Source organism: Molossus molossus, unplaced genomic scaffold (genome assembly GCF_014108415.1).
Source record: "Molossus molossus isolate mMolMol1 unplaced genomic scaffold, mMolMol1.p scaffold_m16_p_33, whole genome shotgun sequence".
Taxonomy (NCBI): Eukaryota; Metazoa; Chordata; class Mammalia; order Chiroptera; family Molossidae; genus Molossus; species Molossus molossus.
In genome coordinates, this window is record NW_023425370.1 from 393,336 (window position 1) to 417,760 (window position 24,425).

General features: G+C 56.2%; 2 protein-coding genes across 10 annotated transcripts; one reads left to right on the forward strand and one right to left on the reverse strand.

The window, feature by feature from the left end:
• Nucleotides 1–914: 914 nt before the first annotated feature.
• Nucleotides 915–9,321, forward strand: DGAT1 (diacylglycerol O-acyltransferase 1). Of its 2 annotated transcripts, none has more exons than XM_036281296.1 (17): nt 915–1,114; nt 5,335–5,422; nt 6,438–6,478; nt 6,590–6,675; nt 6,758–6,810; nt 7,023–7,128; nt 7,268–7,387; nt 7,501–7,581; nt 7,675–7,778; nt 7,866–7,904; nt 8,000–8,041; nt 8,116–8,160; nt 8,233–8,345; nt 8,428–8,493; nt 8,568–8,655; nt 8,749–8,811; nt 8,913–9,321. In XM_036281296.1, the coding sequence occupies exons 1-17, from the start codon at nt 915–917 to the stop codon at nt 9,066–9,068; spliced, it is 1,491 nt and encodes a 496-aa protein (XP_036137189.1). In that variant the 3' UTR covers nt 9,069–9,321. The 2 variants fall into 2 exon arrangements, with proteins under 2 accessions (XP_036137189.1, XP_036137190.1); XM_036281297.1 differs by lacking the exon at nt 915–1,114 and adding an exon at nt 1,155–2,011.
• A 1,278-nt stretch (nt 9,322–10,599) lies between these two features.
• HSF1 (heat shock transcription factor 1) lies at nt 10,600–24,279 on the reverse strand. 8 transcript variants are annotated; one of them, XM_036281338.1, is made up of 14 exons: nt 24,004–24,206; nt 15,888–15,996; nt 15,334–15,470; nt 14,933–15,057; nt 13,587–13,662; nt 13,452–13,513; nt 13,269–13,365; nt 13,048–13,184; nt 12,692–12,964; nt 12,252–12,335; nt 11,393–11,498; nt 11,260–11,325; nt 11,106–11,175; nt 10,600–11,027 (listed from the first exon to the last, which is right to left on the reverse strand). In XM_036281338.1, the coding sequence occupies exons 1-14, from the start codon at nt 24,118–24,120 to the stop codon at nt 10,822–10,824; spliced, it is 1,665 nt and encodes a 554-aa protein (XP_036137231.1). In that variant the 5' UTR covers nt 24,121–24,206; the 3' UTR covers nt 10,600–10,821. The 8 variants fall into 8 exon arrangements, with proteins under 8 accessions (XP_036137231.1, XP_036137230.1, XP_036137229.1 ...); XM_036281337.1 differs by having other exon boundaries at nt 11,106–11,178; XM_036281336.1 differs by having other exon boundaries at nt 11,106–11,151; nt 14,933–15,093.
• Nucleotides 24,280–24,425: the final 146 nt, after the last annotated feature.

Consider the following 24,425-nt stretch of genomic DNA (forward strand, 5'->3'; position numbering starts at 1 on the left):
TCCTGCGGTTGTCACGGTGGATTAGTTTCATTTAACGACAGGGGCGTGGATCCTCTGGGTCCCTGCGATCGGGCACTCCAGGCTCCCCCACGCCCTGGCTAAACTGGCCCAAGTGGGAAACGAGGAAGGCCCCAAGGTCTGCGGACGTGGGCGGAAGGCAGGCTGCTTGGAGGGGGTGCGCTGGGGCGCAGCTACTCCGGTTTCTAGCTCTGTCTCCCTATCCCCGTCGGGTCCTGGAAATCGGTGTCCTGGGGAGGCGGGACCTGGGGCCTCTCTCCTGCTCCGTTCTCTGGCCTGGCGCTTGTCTGACAACCCAAGTCAAGGAAAAGCGGGTGCCTGAGGAGGTCATCACAGTCCTGCTCCGCAAGGTGCGCTCTCAGGAACCCACGCGCCGGGTGGTGGCGAGGCAAGCTCCCGCGGACAGTCACACCCAACGCGTTTCACAACTGACCTCCATCCCCACACTCTGCGCCTGTGTTGATGGGGTGCGCCAGGGGCAGGGAATCGGCCAGGGAGGCGCGCAGCTCCCAGCGAGTCCGCGGACACGCCGAGGCCGTGGGGAGCAGAGTCCGCCGCCGGCTACACGCAGCCGCCGAGCTCGAGTCCGGGCCGGGCGACCACGACTCCCAGGATGCCCCGCGCCGGGCGACCACGACTCCCAGCGTGCCCCGCGCGCCCGCGGACTACAAATGGGCGCGCACCGAGGCCGCCGGCCAGCGAGCGGCCCTCGGGGCGAGCCGTGGGCAGACCCAGCGGGCGCGCACTGATTGGAGGCGCGGGCGGCGCGCGGGCTACGGCGGCCGGCAGGGGGCGGCGGCGGCCGTTGGCCTTGGGTCCGGAGGCGGGGCCGCGGGCGTCGGGCGCCGAGAGCCCGGCCCGCGACGACTTGGCCGCGGCTAGGTGCAGGCTGAACCATGGGTGACCGCGGCGGCGCGGGCGGCTCCCGGCGCCGGAGGACGGGGTCGCGGTCCTCGAGCCAGGGCGGCGGTGGCGGCCCCGCGGCGGCGGAAGAAGAAGTGCGGGACGTGGGCGCCGGGGGGGACGCGCCAGCCCCGGTCCCGGAGAAGGACAAGGACGGAGACGCCGTCGTGGGCAGCGGCCACTGGGACCTGAGGTTAGCGGTGCCACCGACTCCTAATCTCTGACCCCGACCGAGGCCCCAGTCCCTCGGGCGTGGTGGCCGCAGCAGCGCGGGCTCCCGAGTCCCAGAGCCTGGTCCCCGACCTCGTGTAGACAGGTGTGCCCCTTAGGCTCCCACAGGAAACTGAGACCTAGGGGTGGAGGGTCGCCTGCTGAGATCAGTAAGGTGGGGGCGCAGAGGGCAGCCGGCAGCAGCCTCCGCTTCCAGACCCTCGGTAAGAGAGGGTGTGGGTCGGGGGATTTGTGAAGGGGATCCCTCCTGAGGGCTATGAGGGGTGCCTTAGGGGTAGAGGAGGGAGGGCCCGATGGGGAGGGGCCAGCAGGAGACTGGGCTGCCCCAGGACAGGAGCAGGGGGTGGTGAGAGGCTTTTCTATCCATGCAAACGAGATTTAGGGGTCCCTTCCTTTTTTGGCTCTTTCATTCCTCACCCAGTGCTTGGCTGGCCTGGGCCCTGGTTGGGTACAGGAGAGGGGTTGGAAGTGCGCCCACCCACAGGTTAAAGACTGACAGGAAGGGATGGGGCAAGCATGTAGAGGGTGATGGGGAGGACCTGGCTTGTCTGAACACTGGCTCCCTCTTCCAAGCTAGCTCCAAGCGATCCCTTGGCCAACTTTCAGCCTTCATCTTGCCCGAGGGCCCTTGGGGGCTCTGGTTTTGGGAGCAGCTTCAAGACTAGAGGTTACCAAGGAGGAAGTGGGCAATTGGTCAGTTGGTTGGCAAGGATTTGCTCTCTTAGTAAACAAGAATTGAGGCTTTCTTCATGGGGCGCCCTGGGGAATGGGTGGGCAAAGGCAGCTGGGGTGTGGGCACTGTCCCTGCCCTTGGAGTGCTCACAGTCCACCTGATAAGATAATCTCAGCGCTGAGCAGGGTGAGTAAAGGTTAGACACGAAGTTCATGGAGGCTCCATCCCAGCACTTCCTGTGGGGTGCTGCTGAGGCAGGCTGAAAAGAATGGGGGTTCTAGAGTGCCCTCTGTTAGCTCCCAGAGTTATCTTCTCTAGGGGGCAGGGGCATGGCTAGCATGATCGCCCTCTAGGGGAGGTGGGAGTTGGGTCCTTTTGTGTGAGATGGGGGTGCTAGCGCTAGGCCAAGCTGCCACTCTGGGATGGGCAGTCACTTTCCTGCTCTGCATGGGCCAGGTGGCCAGAAGCCTCATCCTGTGCTTTTGCTAGCTGGGTGGAGGGAGTGGGGGCCCTTTCTGCCCACCCTGGAGGTCTGGACCCCTGGGAAGAGGATGGGCCTGCCCAGGGGTGGAGGGGGAGCTGGTGATCCCAATCCCTCCTGGCTTCCAGAACATGCAGGCTATGTGTGCTTGTCCCTCAAACTAGGAAGCCACGGGGTTCGGGGTCTCTTAGGGTTGTGGCCATGGTCTGGGGGGTGGCCAAGCCTGCCTTGCTCTGGCTGCCCTCCTGGGATTTGGCCTCTGGCACACCACCTCCTTGTCATCTTCCTCTAATCTGCTTGTCTTCATCCCTGTTTGTTGCCTTTTCTCTCCCTCTTCCTCCTTACCCCTCCCTATACTTCCTGCTCACCTTGGCCTGGGCAGGCAGGTCAGGCTCTGGGTGTGAGCTAATTTCTTCCAGCCCAGGGCCAGGGTGTGGCTGTGGGGCAGGAAGGAGAGGGCACCCCTTTCTGCTCTGCCTGTGGCTCACTCCTTCCCAGAGCTCCACACGCTCTCTCTCGGTTCACAGCTCTCCCAGGGTGTTTGTCCCTGGGGTGTCCTCTGCCGCTCCCATTCCAGCATGGTGTGAGGATGTGGGGAGCTTACTCAGCCCCCTTGTGCCCCACAGCCTGGCCCAGAGGCTGGGTGGAAGAGGTGCCTAGGAGGTGGCAGCTGGGGGGTGAGCTGGCATTCTGTTCCCTCTTTGCTCTGCATGGCCTAGGAGCTGGGACATGTGGTCCCAGGTGTGTTCACAGTTGGAGGCTGTGCCTCTGGGCAAGCTTTGAACCTTGTTGAGTCTCAGTTTCCCTGTGTGCCCACCTCCCAGTGCTGATGTGAGGGTTGAATGAGGTGACATGTTTGATGAGTTAGAATGGCCGTGCTGGCTGGGTGGGCCTGGGGAGTGGGTGTAGGACCACTTCAGGTCACAGAGGCATGGTAACCCTTGCAGTGGGGGAGAGGGTGACAAAGACAGCTCTGGCATGGTGGCCAGATTCTGCCTCCTGTGCCTGTCTGCTCTCTGGTTCACTGCTGCTGACTGCACTGGTGAGGCTGGACCTTTGTGGGCCTCTGTGGACCATGCCTTCCTCCCTTGGGTTGGACCTCTGACTTGTGGAGGAAGGGTGGTGCTGCATGAGGTGAGGATGATCAGGAGGCCCGTGGAGGGTCCTGAGGAGTAGGTGTGGGTTGGTTGGGAGAAGTTTGAACAGGTTCTATAATGTTATTTTGTGTCAGATTGGAAAATGACACACTTTCTCCACTCTTATTTTCATCTTAGAGATTGCTGCAAATAAAGCCAGCATGGTCTAAGTGGCCCAAAGGGGGCAGGGGTCACAGTGTTGTGAAACAGCCCTGTGGATGTGCCCAGCCAGCACCACAGGAGGCAGCTTTGGGCAGGTTCCAGTAAAAACCAATGGGCTTGAACTTGGGGGAGGGCACCAGGGACAGGCTCGGAGATCATCCTCTCTGGGGAGTTGGGCCTTGGACCCCTGCCTGCCTTGTGGAAAGGCAGGTGCAGAGACTCAGGGAGAAGAGGGCCTTGGGTAGAGATCACAGCCTCACTGTGAGGCCCAGGAGGGACCTGGAAGGTGGGTGCAAGGAGGCCAGGCCTGCGGCTGGGAAAGGCAGAGGGGCCGGGTCAGTCGCAGTCCTTGGTCTGGGGAGGCAAAGGTGACTTGTCTGCACTGTGGTGGCTGAAGAATGCCGAGCAACATCTTGGCTTCTTGGTCTCTCACCTCCCATCTGAGTACTGACCCCACAGATAACCAGGCTTACCACTGAGGCAGGGCCAGCCCTGAGAAGCGCTTTGGTGCCCACTTCCCTGATCTGGGTACCTCTCGAGGCAGAGATGTGTGTCTGCAGGAGGGAAGGGAGGTTCCTGATCTCACCTCTTACAAAACTGGAGGCCTTGCTCAATGTTGTGTGGACTTCCTGCTGGCATCCTGCTGGAGTGAGGTTGGGCACAGCTGGTGAGTGAGCTGTGGCCCTCCTCCACCTCTTCGTTACCCTGAGAATCAGGCAGGGACGTTAGGGTCTACTTATGTGTCCCCCCACCCTAGCACTGCGTGGAAGCAATCCTGCATGCTTCTGTGGGAGCCCCCTGCCATCAGGTGCCCAGTCCCTGAGTGGGCTCCTCTCAGCCTTCCAGCCCAGCAGGAAGGAACACAGTGCTTACCCATAGTTGAACTGGAAGAGGCTGTCACTTCTCAAAACAATTGGAGGCCACAAGTGCATGAGGGCTGGCTGGGCACTGCTACCCAGAAGGTCAAATCAGGCTGGGTGCTCAGCTGGCTCTTAGCCTGGGTCCCTGTGCCCCCTCAGGCCTGTGTGTGGGGAGGCCAAGAGTGGGGAGGAGGCGGTTTGAGGTGGTGAGATGGGCTGATTGAGAAAGGTGGATTTAGCTCTGGCTGGTTTGGCTCAGTCCCTGGCCCCCGTCGGGGTTGTGTGGGTGGTAACTACTCGATGTGTCTCTCTCGCATTGATGTTTCGCTCTCCCTCTCCCTCCCATTCTATCTGAAGATAAATGCAAAAAAAAAAAAAATGTCCTCGGGTGAGGATTAAAAAAAAGAGAGAGAGAGAGAAAGGTGGATTTGCCTCCCACCCCTACCTCTGCTCAACATTGCTGGGGTGGGCCCACAGGTCTCTGGGATGGACTCTTCCTGTGGGCCTCACCACTCCATAGCCAGTGTGGGTGGTGGCAGCTGGCGGCCTCTGGGGAGCGAGGCTGCGTTTCTGTCTGTGGCATGCCCCTGCCTGGTGTTTGGAGGGGCAGGCCCCAGGTTGGTCCTGAGAGCAGGGCCCTGCCTGGCTCCTCTGACTATGAACAGGGAGTAGGGTTTGTGGATAGAAGAGAGGGCTGGAGTGGGAAGTGTGGATCACAGCTGCTGGGCTGGGATGGATGAGTTGCCCAGAGTGAGGGTCTGGATTTGGCCAAGCTCAGGTATCTGCCAGAACCCTGAAGTGCCCCTGGACTGGGAGGTGTGGGAAGATTCTGGCTCTGCCACAGGTTCTTGCTGTCTCCTGCCCTGCCAGGTGCCACCGCGTGCAGGACTCTTTGTTTAGCTCGGACAGTGGCTTCAGCAACTACCGTGGCATCCTGAACTGGTGTGTGGTGATGCTGGTGAGTAGGATGGTGGCTGGGTGGGGTTAACTGAGGCTGGCCTCTACTTGGGCACAGAGCTTGTGTGGTTGGGGTTTGTGTGGGAGGCCTTTGTGCTATGATCTATGGCTGAGGGGCACTGGGGAACAGAGAGGAGGGGACAGGATGGGTGGCTGGCCCTGAACTGGTGGGCTATGGGGTTGTCGATGGGGTGCTCTGTGGGAACAGGGCTTCCCTGGCAGCATGTGTGAGTGGTTTTGGGGTCCAAGAAGAATCCTCTCTGCTCCTGAATGTCCCTTGTGGGTGTGGAACCCTGGGCTGGTCCAGCCTGGGGTGAGCAGGGTAGCTTTTGGGCTCAGCACAGCAACCCAGCCACTGCTCTGCACGGCCCCCGCCCCTCTCTCTCAGTCTGGGTCCTAGGTGCCCCTCAAGGAACCCTGTGGCCTAGCTGAGGTTCCTGCCTCTGGGGCCCAGTTCCTGCTGGCACCTTGTGGGAGTGGGACCAGCAGTCTGGCCCAGAATCAGCTGGAGTCCAGGGCTCAAAGGGGCAGGATGCAGGGTGGGGCAGGGGACAAGGGCCTGTCTGGGCCCAGCCTCCACCACTCAGGGCTGATGTGGCCCCTGGCCTTCGACCCTCACCCCAATATGACACGCCTACCTCTGTGTCAAAGGCAAGACTCCTGTGGCTGCCTGTGTGGAGAGGCTCTGGACACACCCACACCCTCCCAGCCTGTAGTCCCAGGAGGCTCCCTGGGGAGCTATGGGGGGCACACTGCCTGGTGGGTGAGAGGCTGGCTGGGCAAGGGGACATCATGAGGAGATGATGTGTCTCTGTCCTCTGGAGGCCATTCCTGGCCTGGGTTTGTAGAGGCGTGGCAGCTGGGCAGCACCGTCTGTTCTCTTGTAGCCCTGGGCCTGCCTGACCCTTGGCACAGCCCCACAGCACCCCCCCCACTCCTGCAGCCCCTGCCATCCCCCCGCAGATGTGCGCTGTGCTCAGGGCTGCCACTGCCCTTCCCCTCTCTCTCTCTTGCAGATCTTGAGCAATGCACGGTTGTTTTTGGAGAACCTCATCAAGTGAGTGACTTCCCCAGGGCCCTACCCCACCCCCCCACTCCAGGCTCAGCTGCACTCACTGCCAACTCAGGCCTCCCTACCTGCTCAGGCCTTCATCTCCCCCTCCCCCAGGTATGGCATCCTGGTGGACCCCATCCAGGTGGTGTCTCTGTTCCTAAAGGACCCCTACAGCTGGCCTGCCCTGTGCCTGGTTATTGGTGAGTGGGGTATCAAGGAAGGCCTGGAGTAGGGAGGGGGCTGCCCTGGACCTGAACCTGCCCTATGGTCTTCTGTGTTCAGTGGCCAATGTCTTTGCTGTGGCTGCCTTCCACGTGGAGAAGCGCCTGGCGGTGGTAAGTAGTGCCCTCACGCCTCTGCCCTGGCCAGAGGTCCACTCCTCACCAGGCCTGGGCTCAGGGCAGGGTGCCACGCTCCCCACTGTGCTTCAGGCTGTGTGAGGCTTTCCTGGGAGGGGCCTTGCCCTAGGCCTGGCAGCCTTTCCCCAGGGATATCTGTCATCCAGGGAGTGGGGGCCCTGGCTGAGTACTGCCCCCCCCCACCTCAGGGTGCCCTGACGGAGCAGGCAGGGCTGCTGCTGCACATGGTCAACCTGGCCACCATTCTCTGCTTCCCAGCGTCCGTGGCCTTCCTGCTGGAGTCCATCACTCCAGGTGCCCCCCCACCCCACCCCTGTCCCAGCATGTCTTGGGGGACTGCAGGAGAGACCCAGGCCAGCCTCGGGCCACCCTGAGGCTGTAGCTCTCCTGTGGGTGGTGTGGGGGGCCGTGGCCTGAGCCTCTTTCTCCGCAGTGGGCTCTGTGCTGGCCTTGGCGGTGTACACCATCCTCTTCCTCAAGCTGTTCTCCTACCGGGACGTCAACCTGTGGTGCCGAGAGCACAGGGCTAGCGCCAAGGCCAAGGCCAAGGCTGGTGAGGGGTTGTTGCCATGGGGTGGGGGTGGGACCTGGGCAGCAGCAAGGCCTCACTTTCTCCACCCTTCTCTTAACCTTCTCTATCCTTCTCCACCCCTCACTGCCTCCCAGCTTCTACAGGTAAGAAGGCCAATGGTGGGGCGGCCCAAGTCATGGGCACCGTGAACTACCCAGACAACCTGACTTACCGTGGTAAGGAGTCTGCAGGGCTGGCCTGAGGGTGGTGGAGGACAGTGGTGGGGTCAGCAGGCTATGCCTGGTGCCAGCACCCTCCTCCCATTCCAGATTTGTACTACTTCCTCTTTGCCCCTACGCTGTGTTACGAACTCAACTTTCCCCGCTCCCCCCGCATCCGAAAGCGCTTCCTGCTGAGGCGGCTATTTGAGATGGTGAGGCTGGGGGCTGTGAGGGGTTGGGTGAGAGGGTCCACCAGATGGTTGGGGGCTCAGCCTGCTGCTCTCTGCTTCCTCCTCCAGCTATTCTTCACCCAGCTCCAGGTGGGGCTGATCCAGCAGGTATGGGGAGCAGGACAGGGTGGAGTGGGGTTGGCAGAGGGGTCTTGCCCTATGTGCTCAGTGGGCAGGAGCTGACACTGTGCCCTCCTTTGCAGTGGATGGTCCCCACCATCCAGAACTCCATGAAGCCCTTCAAGGTGAGTGGTCAGGCTCCCCCGTGGCTGGAGGGGTGGAGGTGGCCTAGGGAGCCAGCTGAGCCCTGTCCCTGCAGGATATGGATTACTCACGCATCATCGAGCGTCTCCTGAAGCTGGCGGTGAGCAGGCTGGGGGGTGGGGTGGGGCACGAGGCATGGGGGTTCTGCAGCCTGACACCACCTCTCTGCCAGGTCCCCAACCACCTCATCTGGCTCATCTTCTTTTACTGGCTCTTCCATTCCTGCCTGAATGCTGTGGCTGAGCTCATGCAGTTTGGAGACCGGGAGTTCTACCGGGACTGGTGGTGGGTAACCTTGGTAGGGGCGGGGCGGGGCGGGGCGGGGCTGGCCACAGCGCCATCTGATCACTCAGTCTCTCAACCCCAGGAACGCTGAGTCTGTCACCTACTTCTGGCAGAACTGGAACATCCCTGTGCACAAGTGGTGTCTCAGGTGGGTGTGTGTGTGGTGGGTGGTGCCGACCCTTGAGTGGACCTGGTCATCTGCCCATGGTCTTCTCCCCCCAGACACTTCTACAAGCCAATGGTCCGACGTGGCTACAGCAAGTGGATTGCCAAGGTTGGGGTGTTCCTGGCTTCAGCCTTCTTCCATGAGGTCTGTGCTTTGTGGCATCCTGCCTTGGGCCTGGAGCTGGGGTGGCTGTGGCCCTGAGGAGCCAGCTGACGCCCCTTTCTCCCACCCATCCAGTACCTGGTGAGCATCCCTCTGCGCATGTTCCGTCTCTGGGCCTTCACCGGCATGATGGCTCAGGTGAGCACCCTGTGGCCTCCTCACCTACCATTTCACCAGCACCTGGGGCAGCCAGCCCTATGGTCACCATGGCCAACTGACTGTGTACCCCTTGTCTCTAGATCCCGCTGGCCTGGATAGTGAGCCGTTTTTTCCGTGGCAACTATGGCAACGCGGCTGTGTGGCTGACGCTCATTATCGGGCAGCCAGTGGCTGTGCTCATGTACGTCCACGACTACTACGTGCTTCATCATGAGGCCCAGTCCACAGGGGCCTGAGCTGCCCCACCCACACTCCTCACTGCCACCTCACTGCCTCACTGCCCATGGCCAGAGTTCACCCCTGCCTGTGTGCTGGGAGAGCGGCTGGCTGCCCATTGCCTCCTCCTGGCCCTCAGGAGGCCCCTCTGCCCCTATGGGGCCTCTCCTGCCCCCTCAGCAATGGGGGACCCAGCACAGGCCAGTGCCCCAAGAACCTGTGCTGGTCCTGCCCACGTGTCCGAAGGTGTCAATAAAATACTGTCCAGAGTGACCTCAGCCTACTGAGGGTGCTGGGCTGGAGGGAGGTGACAGCTCACATCACATGGTCCGACAGCATGGTGGGGGCAGCTGCTTTGGGGGCCCCAAGGCCATCTTAGGCTGTGCTGTAGTGCTTTTGGGATAGGAAGCTGGGTCCCATGGGCCTCCCTGGTGCCCATGCCCTGGGAGGCCCTGCCCAGCTGTGGGAGGATGGTGCCCTTAGTAGGGTAGGGGTTCAAGGGCCACGATGGGGGTCAAGCAGACCTCACTTGGCATCATGGGTGGCAAGTGCCATTGCCTCAAATGGCTCAGCTAAGGGCAGACTTCTTGTCTAGACACCACCCGTCAACCCCATATGTGGAGGGTGGCTCAGAAGTGGGTGCCTCATCTTCCTAGGAGTGGACCTCAGCTTGGGGCTGGAGGCTCAAGTATCCACGTCAGTCCTTGCCTGGGGTCTCCCTCATTAGCGAATGCATCCACACACAAGCCGGGGCACGGCTGCTGCCAGAGCAGCCATCCACACCAACCCGAGTGGGTGACTCCCAGCCCTTCCCCACCCATTCTCCTGACCTCGAGGCTGGGTAATCCCGCTAGTGCAGCCCTCAGGACGCAGTCCCCATACCCTGCCACCTGCCAAGCCTGATGGAGGTGGGAGGCAGCCCTGGGCCCGTTCCCACTTTATCTTGGTCTCTTCTCAAGACTGAAAAGCCTGCGGCTGTGCCAGGTCAGGTGTGCCTTGATCTGAGGCTGTGGTGCCCACAGGGAAGGTGTCTTGAGATGCCTGGGGAGTGGGCTCGACTGCACCACCCCTGCCCCAACCAGGATCTGCTCAGCCCCAAGCCCTCCTGTACCCTGGGCCATGGAAGTATTGGAAGGGAGGTGCCTACTTGGGGAAGAGGGGATTTGGAGGAGCCCAGACTGAGGCAGTACCTCCTGCCCCAGCCCAAGGAAGATGGTGGGCATTGGGGGAACGCTTGAGGGTACTGGGTGTCAGGCTGAGTGTCCCTCCCCTGCCCCTGGCCGGCAAGGCTTGGGAACAAACCCAGAAGGCAGGGCTGCACTCCCTTTCCCTTTGGCCAAATCCCTCCGGTTCCAAAGCTGGCCCAGCACTAGTGTCCTTGATGGGGCCCTAGTGGAGAGGCCTGGGAAAGGGAGGTCCTGCAGCTCCCCCCCACCCCCCCGTCCTTTAATAATTACTAGCACATACAGGTATTGTGGAGTCAGGTGGGCAGTTGTGCCCTAGGCCCCTCCTCACTGCACCCCAGGAGGAAGCAGACACAGGAGGCCACAGTGTAGATCTTGCCCTTTATAGATCTCTGTCCATCCACATATAAGCCTGTATATTTACCTCTATGAAGGGGAAAGGGGGAGTCATGTAAAAACCCAAAATACAATTTGTGAAAGCCCACAGTAGCGGTCAGTCCGGGTGGCTGTGAAGCCCCAAGCAAGTCATGGCATGTGGGCCGGGGCCCTTGCTGCTGATGGAGGCTGGCCAGCTCTCCCTCAGGGCCCTCTAGGAGACGGTGGGGTCCTTGGCTTTGGGGGGCTCGGAGCCCGTCAGCAGGGAGATGGTGGGGTCGTCTGCATAGTCGTCCCCCTCTGAGAAGTAGGAGCCCTCCCCCAGCTCGAAGAGCACTGGCAGGTCGCTGCTCCCCATGTCCATGGGGCCGGGGTCCATCAGGAACAGGGGCTGTGCTGTGTAGTGCACCAGCTGCTTTCCTAGGGGTGGGGCCGGGTTAGGGTGCTGGCAGGAAGGACCTGGAGGGGACGGGAGGGCAGGCAGGTGGACTTGCTCACCTGAGTCGGGGCTCTTGTTCTCTGCCTCCAGAGGCCTGGGGGGCTCCTGGGGAGAAAGGAGCTCCTGGATCTGCTGGGGCAGGAGGGCAGTGAGGGTTCCAGCTCACCCAGCTCATCACCTCCCCTCCCCCCACCTGCCCCACACTCTACACACACTGGCCAGGCTGCTGTCCAGGTCGGGCAGGTTCATGTCTGGCACTGTCACTGAGGGGCTGAATAGCTGTGAGAGAGGAGGACAGTCAGGCTGTGCCTGTGAGCAGGGTGGGAGGGGGCGGGGTGGGACTCACATCCAGCAGGGCACTGGTGTCCACACTGAAGCCGTGGCTTGTCAGCATGGTCTGCAGGTTGTCTAGGTTGGAGTCCATGGCGTCCAAGTGCTCACTGAGCTCAGCCCTGGCCAGAGTGAGTGGGGCAGCTGAGGCAGTGCCCCAGAGAACCCCACCCAGAGCCTTCCCCTGTAGCCAACACCTGCCTGCCAGAGGGTTCCCCGTGACCACACCCGTCCCTGCTTGGGGCTAGAGGGACAGTGTGTGTGTGGACAGGGCCTGAACAACTGGACACTGTGGGGAGTAGCTTGGCCCACGCTGACTGGCCGGCTGTCACTGCCAGGCCCGATAAGGCTCTTAAGGCCAAGAAGGCAGAGGACCCAGGAGGATTCAGGGCTCGGACAGGCTGGGGGCAGTGTTTCAGGTCTGAGGCCTGGCCTTTGCACTGGAAGACAGCAGGGACAGGAGAAGGAGCTGTGCTCAGTGTGGTGGGCTGGTCTCTCCCCTGGTGCATGTGGGAAAGATACCTAGGTCTGGTAGCTGTGACAATGTCCTGGGCCACGGGCGCACCTGGGACATTGGCTGAATGGCCAGGCTGGCTCCTGGAGGTTCCCGTGGGGCCCAGCCCCACCCTGAGAGAAAGCCAGTCTGTACAGCAGTAGGGACCCTAGCCATACTAGCAGCCATGCCAGGCTGGGAAGCCTGTGCCTGTCAGTCAGTGACTTGGGGCACCGGCTTAGGCCCCAGAGTCTGGGTGGCCACTTCCACTGCGGAGGGCCCTGGACGCCCGTTCACCAGGCAGGGACAAGTGGTCCACAGCTGGGGAGGGGCCCGAGCTCTGACAGAGCCCTCCTCCCTCCCCGGTGGGGACAGCGCTAACCCTGGCTGGAATCGGCCATGCAGAGAGGAGGAGGGATAGGGGAAGAGGCGGGTGACCCCAGACATCTGTGGAGTGCGAGCCAAACTGCAAGATACAAAGACAAGAGCCCCCATTGCAGGCCGGGGCCTGGGCGGGAGCCATACCCCGGGCCCTCGCGCACCCGGCCTCTGGGGGCAGGGCCTCTGCTGAACAGCAGGACGGAGTGACAGTTGCAGCCAGGGTGCCCAGAGAGCAGGTGCAAAGGCTACATACCCTTGGCTCCTGCAATGGCAAGACTGTGGGGCCGCTTGGTTGGTCTCCATTTCCCTCCCCAATCCCAAGCTCTGAGCTCAAGACCGAGTCTGCAGACTCATCCCCCAGTGACCCATGCCCAGCCCTCCAAGACAGTCCTAGCCAGAGGCCCGGGGGCATGTCCGGGGATGGTGGAGGGCAGCACTCACTTGTCCAAGCAGGCTACGCTGAGGCACTTCTCAGGGGCCAAGGCGGGGGGTGGGGTGGAGGGGGGCCGGGCCCCAGAATCTGTGAGGGGTGTGGCTGAGGCAGTGGGGGCAGGATCACTCTCCTGCAGAATGGAGTCGATGAGGGCAGTTGGGGACAAGGGGGTCTCCACAATGGAGGACAGGTGACCAGGACTCGCCTCCTCCACCTGGGGGCTCCGAGGAGGACTGGGGGGCTCCTCCTTGACTCGAACGAGGGGGCTGCTTGACAGGGGCCTGCAGGTGGAGGCACACACATTAGCAGGCACCTCCATGGCCCAGCCCCCTTCTGACCACTGAGGAGGTGACCTGGTCCCCACCGCTCATCTATGCTCCTGCAGGGGGAGGCCAAGGGGCTGCCAGGAGCCAGCTCAGTGATGTCGGAGATGATGGGTCCGGAGCTGGAAACGGCATCTGGGGAGTAGAGGCTGGAGCTGCTGTAGGCTGGGGATGGAGCCTGCCATCGAAGGGAGTGACACATGTCACTTGTGCTGAGGCAGCACCCGCCCACCCTGCCAGGGCTATAGTGCCCAGAGCTCACCGAGTAGGGGCCAGAGCCAGGAATGGGCTCCAGGGAGTACTGCCGGCTGTACTTGGGCAAGGAGTGTGCTGAGCCACTGTCGTTCAGCATCAGGGGGCTGTGGGGAAGGGGCGGTTAGCTGCCTCCTGGCCCTGGTGGCACCCAGGACCCACTGCTGAGGGATGGGCACCCGCAGCGCCTCACATCTTTCTCTTCACCCCCAGGATCCGGTTCGACTGCACCAGCGAGATGAGAAACTGGATAAGCTGCAGGGGGAGAGGCACAGTTAGTCCAGCTGAGGATGGGGACCAGCGGGAGCCCTGCCGGCCTGTCTCGTACCTTGTTGACGACTTTCTGCTGCTGGGCATGCTTCTGCCGCAGGCTGGCCACTTCCCGCCACAGGGCCTCATTCTCGCTACAACAGATCAGGGTGCAGTCGGTGAGGCCAAATTTTAGGAGCTCTAGGGTGAAGGGGCTCCAGAGACACTCCACCCCAACCTAGGCGGCACAGTACTATTGGTGACCACATATCATTAGCTTGCCCCTACCTGGACAGGACCAGCTATGTGATGGGGCTGGGGCGCAGGCCAGGACTTGCTGGCACTGTCACCCTCCTTGCTCTCCTGCTCTTCAAGGGGAGGATGCACAGAGGGTCAGGTGGGGGTCAGCTGGAGGCTGAGGTCAGCTGAGGTCAGCTGGCTGTACCCCAGGATCCTGGCTGAGACTTACTGGGGGCCTTCCTGGATAGTTGAGGTGGGAGACCCTTAAGCACTGACCCCCCCCATCTTTGCCCAGACTGAGCCTGAGGGCAGAAAAGAAAGCTAGAGGGACAGTGATCGCCCAGCTTTTCGGGTTGCAAACAGCATATTGGGGTTGTCCTGTTACCTTTGGGGGGCTCAGGGTTTGGGAGTAGCTAAGAGGTGGCCCCAGGGAGTGGGTACAGCCACCTGAGCACACCCTCCCAACCAGGTGAGCAGGGCTGTGAGCAGGCCTGCCTTCCTGGTGGGCCAGCCCTGCCAAGCCCCCCACACGTCTTCTTGACAAACAGCTGACCCTCTTGGCTTCACCTGGAGATGCCATGTCTGAAAGACCAAACTCACCTGGCCCCAGTGAAGAGTCACAGCCTCGGAGCCACTTTTATGACATGGGGGTCACGTGGACCTGCCCCCCGAGCAGTTCTGAGGTTACCCTGAGGTCCCCAGGGTCCTCAAGGGCATGGACGGAACCCCAAGCTGGCTTTCTAGGGATCCTGGCTGAGGGGGTAGCACAGGGCTGGTTATATGGTCACCAGACACATGTAAGGGGCAGGGGTTCCAGAAAGTACCTGCTCTTTGCTCCCCAGGCCTGAGGAGGGGACTGGCAGGAGAGGTGACACCTGTGTTGAGTGAGGCCTGGAGGGCTGATGTGAGCAGCCCGAAAATGTGGCCAGTGTTCAGAGCCCAGCTCTGTGTGCTACTGTAGGAACTGGTCAGACCTCACCTGCCAGGAAAGGATGGCTAGGCAGGGGCCCCTGGGGCATGCAAGTCCAAACCCAATTCTGTGTTTGGGGAGCAAAAGGCCCAGCAGCACCTGCCACACATGCTGTCAAGAGGTAGAGCGGTGGGAAGAGGCCTGGGACCCAGGGTTGGCTCCCAGACTCGCACCCTTGCCTTTGCCCGCCTGTCACCCCCTCCCGTGGGACCTACTGCTTCATGGCCAGGAGCTTGGAGTCCATGCTCTCTTGCTTCCCCTTCATCAGCTGCACGTCGGTCAGTAGCTTGGTGACACTGTCCTGGTGAATCTTTATGTCCTCGCTCTTCAGGGTGGACACCTGGGTCCCCACAGGAGGGTTACTGTGATGGCCCCCCTGGAAGAAGGGGGTCTGGCACATAGGGGAAAGGGCCAAGGGGATGGACCTTCACTGCAGCAGCTGAGGGGGGCATGGGCAGGGGTCCAGGACGAACCGTGGGCAGGGGGAGTAGGGGGCCATCAGGAAGAGGGCTTGGAGCAGCCATGCCTGGCCAGCAGGACACTGAGTGGACAATGCTCCCCCTCACTGCCTGGAGGGAGGTCACAGGATTTGGGGACAGGGAAACCAGCTACTTACGCTGGTCACTTTCCTCTTAATGTTCTCAAGGAGCTGCTCCTGGCCACGCAGGAAGCATGGGTGCTGGAACTCGGTGTCGTCCCTCTCTGGCTTGACCAGGCCACCCTGCTCAATGTGCACCACTTTCCGGAAGCCATCTGCACATGATGGGGCAAGGGCAGCTCTGCCTCAGGACTGGGACCAGACCCCCCACTACAGCCCACCCAAGCCCTGCTGGCAGACGAAGGGAGGCTCCCCTCATACCCAGCACTGCCATCTCAGGGCCCCTGCCTGTACTGGCTGGGCAGTCTGGGTATACGAGACCCCATGTCCCCACACAGATATGGCTGTGTCTGGCTGGGGCTATGTGAGATTTTCCCTGAGACCTCGGGTTCAGGCCTATGAGGACTGTTTTCCCCCAGGGAAGAGGCCACCACCCCAGCCCCTCCAGATGCAATGGGCTCCAAGCTATGCCCGTGAACACAGGGATCAAAATGTGGTGGCTGTCCTTCACCACAGGCAGGGTCACCGTGCTGGCGTCCTGCTGCCCTGCCATGCAAACCCAGAGCACTCACACATGTTAAGCTGCCGCACAAAGCTGGCCATGTTGTTGTGCTTGAAGTACTTGGGCAGCACCTCCTTGGCAAACTGGCCCTGGTCGAACACGTGGAAGCTGTTCCCGCTCTGCCAGGAGACATGTGGGTGGAGTCACATGCAGCCCATGACGGGGACAGTACTCTCCGTGCACAGCAGGCAGCCACACTGCCATCCTGTGCGGCTGAGGCCACGGGAGAAAGGACGCCGGAGAGAAAGGAGGAATCTCATCACAGTCAAGGAGCCCCCACCCCAAGGTCCGAGAACTTCCCCAATACCAAGTTTATATTCATGAAACATTACAGTGCTCCAGGCCCAATCCTTAAGGGAATCCCACTTGAGCTTCAGTCAGCAAATTTACCCTGACAATAGCAAAGACCCCCAATCAGGGCAGCCAAGAAAATGGGAACGTAATTTCAGTTACTCTGAAGGAAAACACACAGTGTGCTCAGAAATGCAACTTCATTTTCCCTTTGGCATCTGAGGTGAGAAACAGATTATACAAAATCCCTAGACTATCCGCTTATTCCGTTTCTCTCCACGAGGGTGTCAGGGCAGGCTCTGGCTGGTGCAGGGTGTGTACATGGACCCCGTAAGTGAATTAAGGACACAGGGAGCAGACCCCCCTGTCAGGGAAGGGGGTTAAAGATATGGCAAGGTCAGAAATGACCCCAGCAGCATTGGTCCAGGACTAGAGCACTTTTCTTTTTTCTTGTTAATCCTCACCTGAGGATATTTTTCTCTTGATTTTTAGACAGAGTGGAAAGAAGGGAGGTAAGGAGAGAGAGAGAAACATCAATCATCTATGTGAGAAACATAGATCGGTTGCCTCCTATATGCACCCCAACCAGGGACTGAACCTGCAACCCAGGCATGTGCACAGAATTTTAGTAGATTTTCTTTCCTTTCTTCTTTTCTAAAATGCTTTTATTGATTTTAGAGAAAGGAAGGGAGGGAATGAGAGAGACAGAGACAGAGAGAAACATCACAGTGAGAGACAAACACTGATAACAGTTGCCTCCCATACACGCCCCAGTTGGGGATCGAACTACTACCTGGGTATGTGCCCTAACTGGGAATCAAACCGGTGACCATTTGGTGCACAGGATGACACTCAACCAACCGAGCTACACTGGCCATGGCTAGTAGATTTTCTTGAATAAATCTTGAGAACAATTTCCAGAGACTAAATTATTTAAATAAGCTTTGCTTGGTTTGACCCAAAGCTCTCCCAGTATAAAAAGGCTTTTCTTTAGGGATGTCTAGTTTTTAAACCCTGTGGTTGCCTAAGACAGTGGATAACAATTGGGTGAAACAAGAGGCTCACCAGAAAACTTAAAAGGAAGAACTGGGCAGAAACATGGAAAGGACTCTGAAAGCTATGACAGCCACGTGTGTGGGGCTGTGTGCACGAGCAGGGAAGACCTCAGAGAGCCCTGAGCTCTCACTGCTGGCTACCTGGAGGCTCTGCATAAGCAGGAAGCAGAGGCTAGAGTTGTCAACTGCCTGGCTGAGTGTTGAAGTTATGCTCCCAATACATACAGAGCCCCAGCAGAGACGGAGATTTACTGGTTCCAGGTATTAAAGGAAATTTCTGTCCCCTTCACTACCTGAGCACTAAGCTAACTGAACAAATACTTCAGTGGTCACAAACAACAAAGAATACAAAAGGTCCAGATTTAGTTCAGAAAAGTCACTAAATAAATAGCAACGTGTACAAGAAACAGCAACAGCAACAAATCCTAGGGTTGAGGGGGTAGGGGTAACCTGGTATTTAGAATTTAATATATGCCACATTATGTTAATTAAAAGTCTAGTTTTCAATAAAAAATTATGAGACATGCAAAGAAACATAGTATGGCCTACATGCAGGGGAAAAAAGTAATCAATAGAAACTGTCCCTAAGGAAGCTCTGATTTTTGACTTACTAGACAAAGACTTTAAGTCAGCTATTACACACATGTTTAAAGAACTAAAAAAAACTGCATTTAAAGAAATAAAGGAGTTTGGCCAGTGTGGCTCAGTGGTTGAGCATCAACCCATGCACCAAGAAGTTGCCGGTTCAATTCCCAGTCAGGGCACATGCCCAAGTTGTGGGCCCAGTCCACAGTGGGGGGCATGCAAGAGGTGGCTAATCAATGTTCTCTCTCATTGATGTTTCTATCTCTCTCTCTTCCTCTCCCTTCCTCTCTCTCTAAAAAGCAATAAAATAAAATCCAAGGAGGCTTAAAAAAAAAGAAAAGAAAAGCATAAGAGTATTTCAAAGAATAGGGAGTAACAGTAGAGAGACAAATTATAAGACTGAACCAAATCAAAATTTTAAAGTTAAAAAATATAACAACTCATTTAAAATTCACTGTTCAGAGGAACTCAAAAGCAGATTTGAGCAAGAATCAGAAGGAATCAGCAAACAAAGATAGGCTAATTGAAATTACCCAGTCCAAAGAACAGAAAGAAAAAATAATAAAAGAAAAGAAAATGAACAGATCCTAAGAATTACAGAGGACACTACCAAACCCAACATATATATAACAGGCATCCCAGGAGAGAGAAAAAGGAATTGAGAGACTATCTGAATAAATAATGGCTCCAAACTCCCCAAATTTGATTTAAAATAATACCCAGGAAGCCAAACAAACTCCAAGTAGGGCAAATTCAAAGGGTCACACCTAGATACTTCATAGTCAAACTGCAGAGAACAAAAGACCAAGCGAGAATCTGGAAAGCAGCAGAACAGACTTATCACACACAAGAAATCCGTAATAAGCCCTGGCCAGTCTGGTTCAGCAGTTAGAGCGTCAGCATAGGGACCAGAGAGCCCTGGGTTCGGTTTCCGCTAAGGGCACATACCTTGGTTGCAGTTTGTCCCCGGCCCCGGTTGGGGACCTGTGGGTGGCAACCACTTGATGTGTCTCTCTCACATTGATGTTTCTCACCACCCCCCCCAGCTCTATCTGAAGATAAATGCAAAAATGTCCTTGGGTGAGGATAAAAAATTTAAAAAAGAGAAATCCTTAATAGGATTAACAGCTGGTTTGTACCAGCCACCACAGAAGCCAGAAGGCAGTGGGGTTATAGTAAAGGTGCTGATAGGAAAAACAAAAACAAAAACACAAAAAAAGCCCCTGTCAACCCAGAATTCTATATCCAGCAAAACTAGTCTTAGGAAATGAAGGAGCAAGTTCCACTTCTGGGATGAACAGTGAGTAGGTAGCACTTGAGCCACAACCCACTCCCTCCTTGTCACACCAGTTTGCTTGGATCAACACTACACTTTGAGGGGCATGGCCAAGAAGATGAAGACTCTTCTCCCCTGTTTCCAGTCAAGACCGACACTGTATCTCATGAGGAGGCAAGTCACAGCTTTTCTCATCCAATCCAGCTTCAAGGTGAAGAAGCAAATGTCTGGTGATTACAACCAAGAAGTTGGGGGTCCCCTTTCTCAATTTTGCCTCCACCCGTAAAATGGAGGCTCTAAGGCAGGCAGGTAGGACAGAGCACCCATGCCACGAGAGGCAAGCTGTGAAGACTGGAGGCTACTGCCCTGTCCAGCACCCAGAGCAGAAGCTCAGAGAATGTGCTTCAGGGGGGAAGAGGCAGTTCAAAGAAAGAGAGCTCTCCAAAGCTCTCCTTAAGGGAACTCTATATGAAACAGAAGGTGGGAAAGTTCAAGTCTAAGGGTGCTCCTGAAAACAACAGGTCCTCTAAATTAAGAGTAACAAGTTAGCCCTGGCCGGTTTGGCCCAGCGGTTGGAGCGTCGGCCTGCGGTCCGGAGACCCGGGTTCGGTTCCCGCTAAGGGCACGTACTTCGGTTGCAGTTTGTCCCCAGCCCTGGTTGGTCGTGTGGGTGGCAGCCACTCGATGTGTCCCTTCACGTCGATGTTTCTCTCACTCTCACTCTCTCTCTCTTCCTCTCTCTCCCTCCCACTCTATCTGTACAAAAAATGGAAAAATATCTTTGGGTGAGAATAAAAAAAAAAAAGAGTAACAAGTTAAACCAGGGCCAGCTTGTTCACATAGGAAGTAGACAACTAAGAGCCCTTCTGGGGTCAGAAGCCTCAAAAACTACCACTGCTCCAATTTAATTTGGATTATACCGCTGAACAATTTGTGCCCTAGGGCACTGTCAAAAACAGAACAATCAGGTAGTAATTACAGAGTCTAAAGGCTGGGTATAATATGTGGCTGTGAACTAACAGAGATCAAAGTAAGAGGAAGTAGGCCTCACTAAAACAGCCTAGCTGAGGCACAAAACAAATGAGCAAAAAAACACAACAAAAACAAGCTTGGAAATGGGGAGGGTAGAGCTTATGTACAAGTAGCACTACATTAACCAGAATGTAGTTTTTCTCCCTCTTTCTTTTTGTCAAATGCCTTTTCTGCATCGAGTATGATCATGTGGTCTTCTTTAGATTGCTAACATGGTGAATTATATTGATTAATTTAAAAAAAAAAAAGAATCATCCTTGCATTCCTGGGATAAAACCCGTTTTTGTGACATTATGTATTACTGCATTTGACTTGACATTATGAAGGATATTGGTCTGTAGTTTTCTTGGACTGTCTTTGTCTGATTTTGATATAACGGTAATGCTTGCCTCGTAAAATGAGTTGCAGAGTTCTCTCCTCTGCTTTTCTGAAAAAAGAATGTGTATGACTGATGTTATCTTCAAATGTTTTCATTTGATTGTAAAATTATTTCGGCCTGGACATTTCCTTTTAGGAAGGTTTATAACTAGGAATTCAATTTCTTCCTTTCTTTTGTTCAAATCCTCACCTCAGGATCTCAGGATACTTTTTTCCATTTATCTTGAGAGAGAGAGAGAAACAGTGACATCAGAGAGACACATCAATTGGCTGCCTCCCACGCGACCCCAGCCAGGGCCTGGGACTGAACTGCAATGGAAGTATGTGCCCTTGACCAGAATCAAACCCACGACTCTTTGGTTCACAGGCTGACACCCTACCAGTGAGCCACACTGGTCAGGGTGGGATTCAATTTCTTTAACAGATTCAGAACCATTAAAGTTATCTTTTCATGTTGGGTGAGTTTTAGCAGTTCTTGGTTTTTAAGGAATTGGTCCATTTTACCTAAGTTGCCAGAGTTGTTCATAGTATTTCCTTATCCTCTTACTGTCTTTGGGGTCTGTAGTGATGCATGCTTTCATTCCTGATATTGCTGACTTATGCCTTCTCTCTCTCTCTCTTTTTTGTCAGTCATGCTACAAGTGATCAATTTTCAATTTTTTAAAGAATCAGCTTTTGGCCCTGGCTCAGTGGTTGGCACATCAGCCTTAAGTGTTGCAGGTGTGATTCCCAGTCAGGGGCACGTACCTGGGTTGCAGGTTGATCTCCAGCCCTGGTCGGGGTTGTGCAGGAAGCAACCAATTGATGTGTCTCTCTCACATCGATGTTTCTCTCCCTCCCACTCTCTCTGAAAATCAATGGAAAAATATCCTTGGGTGAAGATTAACAACAAAAAAGAATCTGCTTTGAATTCATTATCTATTTTACTGTTTTCAATCTCACTGAGTTCTTTATCATCACCTTCCTTCTGCTCAGGTTCGTATTTTGCTCTTTTCCACCTTGTTAATCTTCACCTGAGGGTATATATTTTACTTTTCTTTTTTAATATGTTTTTGTTGATTTTTTTTAGACAGAGAGAGGAAGGGAGAGATAGAAACGCTGATGTGAGAGAGAAACATCAATTGGCTGCCTCCTACATGCCCCTCACTGGGGATTGAGTCCTCAACCTGGGCATGTGCCCCAAATGGGAACCAAACTGGGACCGCTCAGTCCATGGGATGACCTCAATCCACTGAGCTACACTAGCCAGGCTTCTTCTACTTTCTTAAGGTGGAAGCCTAAAAGTCCTTCTTATTTCCTAACATAGTTACTTAATTTCCCACTCAGCACTACTTTAGGTGGATCTCAGACGTTTGGAGGATAGGCATTTGGTAGACTCCTCGGAACATCTATGGCACAGGATGTGGAGATGGTCTCAGATGGAAGATGAAGGAAGAAAATACAATTCCCTCTGGGGCTGCACCCTCTCTCTTAGTTCTGATGGAGGTACTCCCCAGGTGGCATCTATCATTCAGCCACATGACTTAAACCTGTCCTGTCTTGCCACCAGGATAGACTGTTTGCTGAGCTCCACCTCTGCTGACTGGGCATCTCTACACAGCTGGCTATCAGAGTCTCCCCTACATATTTCTAGAAATGAACATATAACCTACATCAGATTTATCATTTTAATCACATAGGTCAATTGATTGTGACATATAGTTGTTTACCACCACAAGCAAGGTATAGAAAACATTTTCCATCACCCCCCAAATTACACTTATGCCCCTTTGCAATCACTCCCCCCTCATCTCCAGGCAACCACTGATGAAACTTGTCCCCATGACACTCAGTTTTCCAGAATGTCATGTGACTGGAATCACAGATTATGTAGCCTTTTGTGTTTGGCACCTTTCACTTAGCATAATGCTTTTGGGGGGCAGCCAGTGTTGTACGGAGAAGTTGTTCGTTCCACTTAAGTGCTAAGTAGTATTCCAGTGTAGTCTGGTTACCCAGCTGGTGGACACTGTGGTTATATTCTGTTTTGACTATTATGAATAAAAGTGCTATTAACATTTGTGTCTGGGTTTTTCCTTCTAGAAGTTTTACAGTTTTAGCTTTTGTGGGTCTATCTCATTCTACTTATTTATACATTTATAGTTGTGCTAACGTCACTCAGCATTGGTTACTACAGCTTTATAGTAAGTTTTGAAATCAGATGATGTGAGTCTCCCAATGTTGTTCTCCTTTGGAAAAAAAAAAAAGCTTGGCTATTCTTCGTCCTTTGCCTTTTCATATAAATTCTAAAGTCAGCTTCCCAACACCTGCATAGATGTCTGCTGGGATTTAAGGCAGAATAAAGGAAGACAAAAATGTGGGGTCATTTCCTTTGATCAGGAAAGTTCAAGGTCTAGAACAAGGGGATGGTGGTAACATGATAGCCTGTGGGAAAGCACCCTGACCCTCTTTGGAACTTGTGTACCCAATTAAGAAAGAGGCATTGGGGAATGGAGAACACCCACACAGAGATGTCACTGAGATCAATAGAAAATGTCTCCCAACAGCAATGCTATGTGATTTCTAGTCTCTTCATTCCCAAACACTCTTCAGGCAAAGCAAAGCTTCAGCAAACAGACAACCCAAGAGGGAAAGAACCTGGCCCCCAGCTCAGGGATGGCTTCAGTCCAGACTTTTCTTTGCTCCTAATACCTTAAGAGTGTGAAGGGAAGTACTTAACAGAGTCTGAGAAACCCAGCACTGCCTGCTGGTACACACATCTTGGCTCTCAGGAGGTAGCACATGTTTTGAGGCACCCAGAGCCTCTGCCCGACCAGGATGGCCTTTTTAGAGGCCACATATTTGCTGGCCCTCGAATTAGGCTCTGGCCTTCCCGGGGCCAAAACGTCACTGCCAGGATGGGAACTGCAGGTTCTCATCTCCAACCGCGGACAGTTTCTGATTTACCTACGCAGACAGGAGCTGTCTGGTCTCGCAAAACCAAACCCTGTAAACAAGACTGCTGCCAGGCAACTGGGCACAGGGACGTGAATAAAGACGCCCTGTGAGGAATGAAAAACAAAGCTGCTCTCGGAACCCCAGCAGTGGTATCTGGAAAACGGGTTCAAGACCAACTTTACAACATTTTACTTTCTGTTTCCGCTCATTTCCCTTTTGGCACAAGAGCAGCGCCCTCGGATTCATGAGCTAAGTCCTGATGTTTACCGAATAGCTGCCGACCACACAACTAGAAACTCATTTGGGGAGCCAGAGAAGTCTACCTGGACACAACTTTCACTAACGAAACTGGGTGCCGTCCAAAGGACAGACACACCTCCGCGGCTGTCTAACAGTTTGCAAAAGCCCAAGAAAGAGAGGCCCTCCCTCCCTCTCCAACCCAGGGAAACTTGGCGCGGGCAGGAGCGGGCGGGGAGAGAGACTTGGACGCTTTTCCTCCTTTGGGCCCCTGACCCCACACCGGCGGCCGAGGCGGGGGCCTGCCCCAGCCACCCCGGGGGCGCGTCCCCCCTCACCGGGCTCCAGCAGATAAGCGCGTCGGTGTCCGGGTCGCTCACGAGGGTCCACAGCTTAGTCAGGAAGGCCGGGACGTTGCTGGGCCCAGCAGCGCCGGGGCCCACGGACAGATCCATACCGGGCAAGGCGAGGAGAGGCGGAAGTAGCGAATGCAAAGAGAGGTCGGGGCCGGGCTAGCGCCGCCGCCGTGTCTGTAGGCCCGGCCGCGCCGCCGCCGCCGCCCGCTGCGCACACACGGACCCGGGGCCTAGCATGGCCGCCGCCATCTTGCGACGGGCGCCCTCACGCCGGCGCCGCCTTTCTACGTCCACGCGGCGCGCGCACGCCGGCCGCACCCTGGTCTCTAGCTCTAGGCCCCGCCCCGGACGCCGCGCGCTTGCGCATCCTGATTTTGTTGCATTTCACCAATCAGACCGCGTGG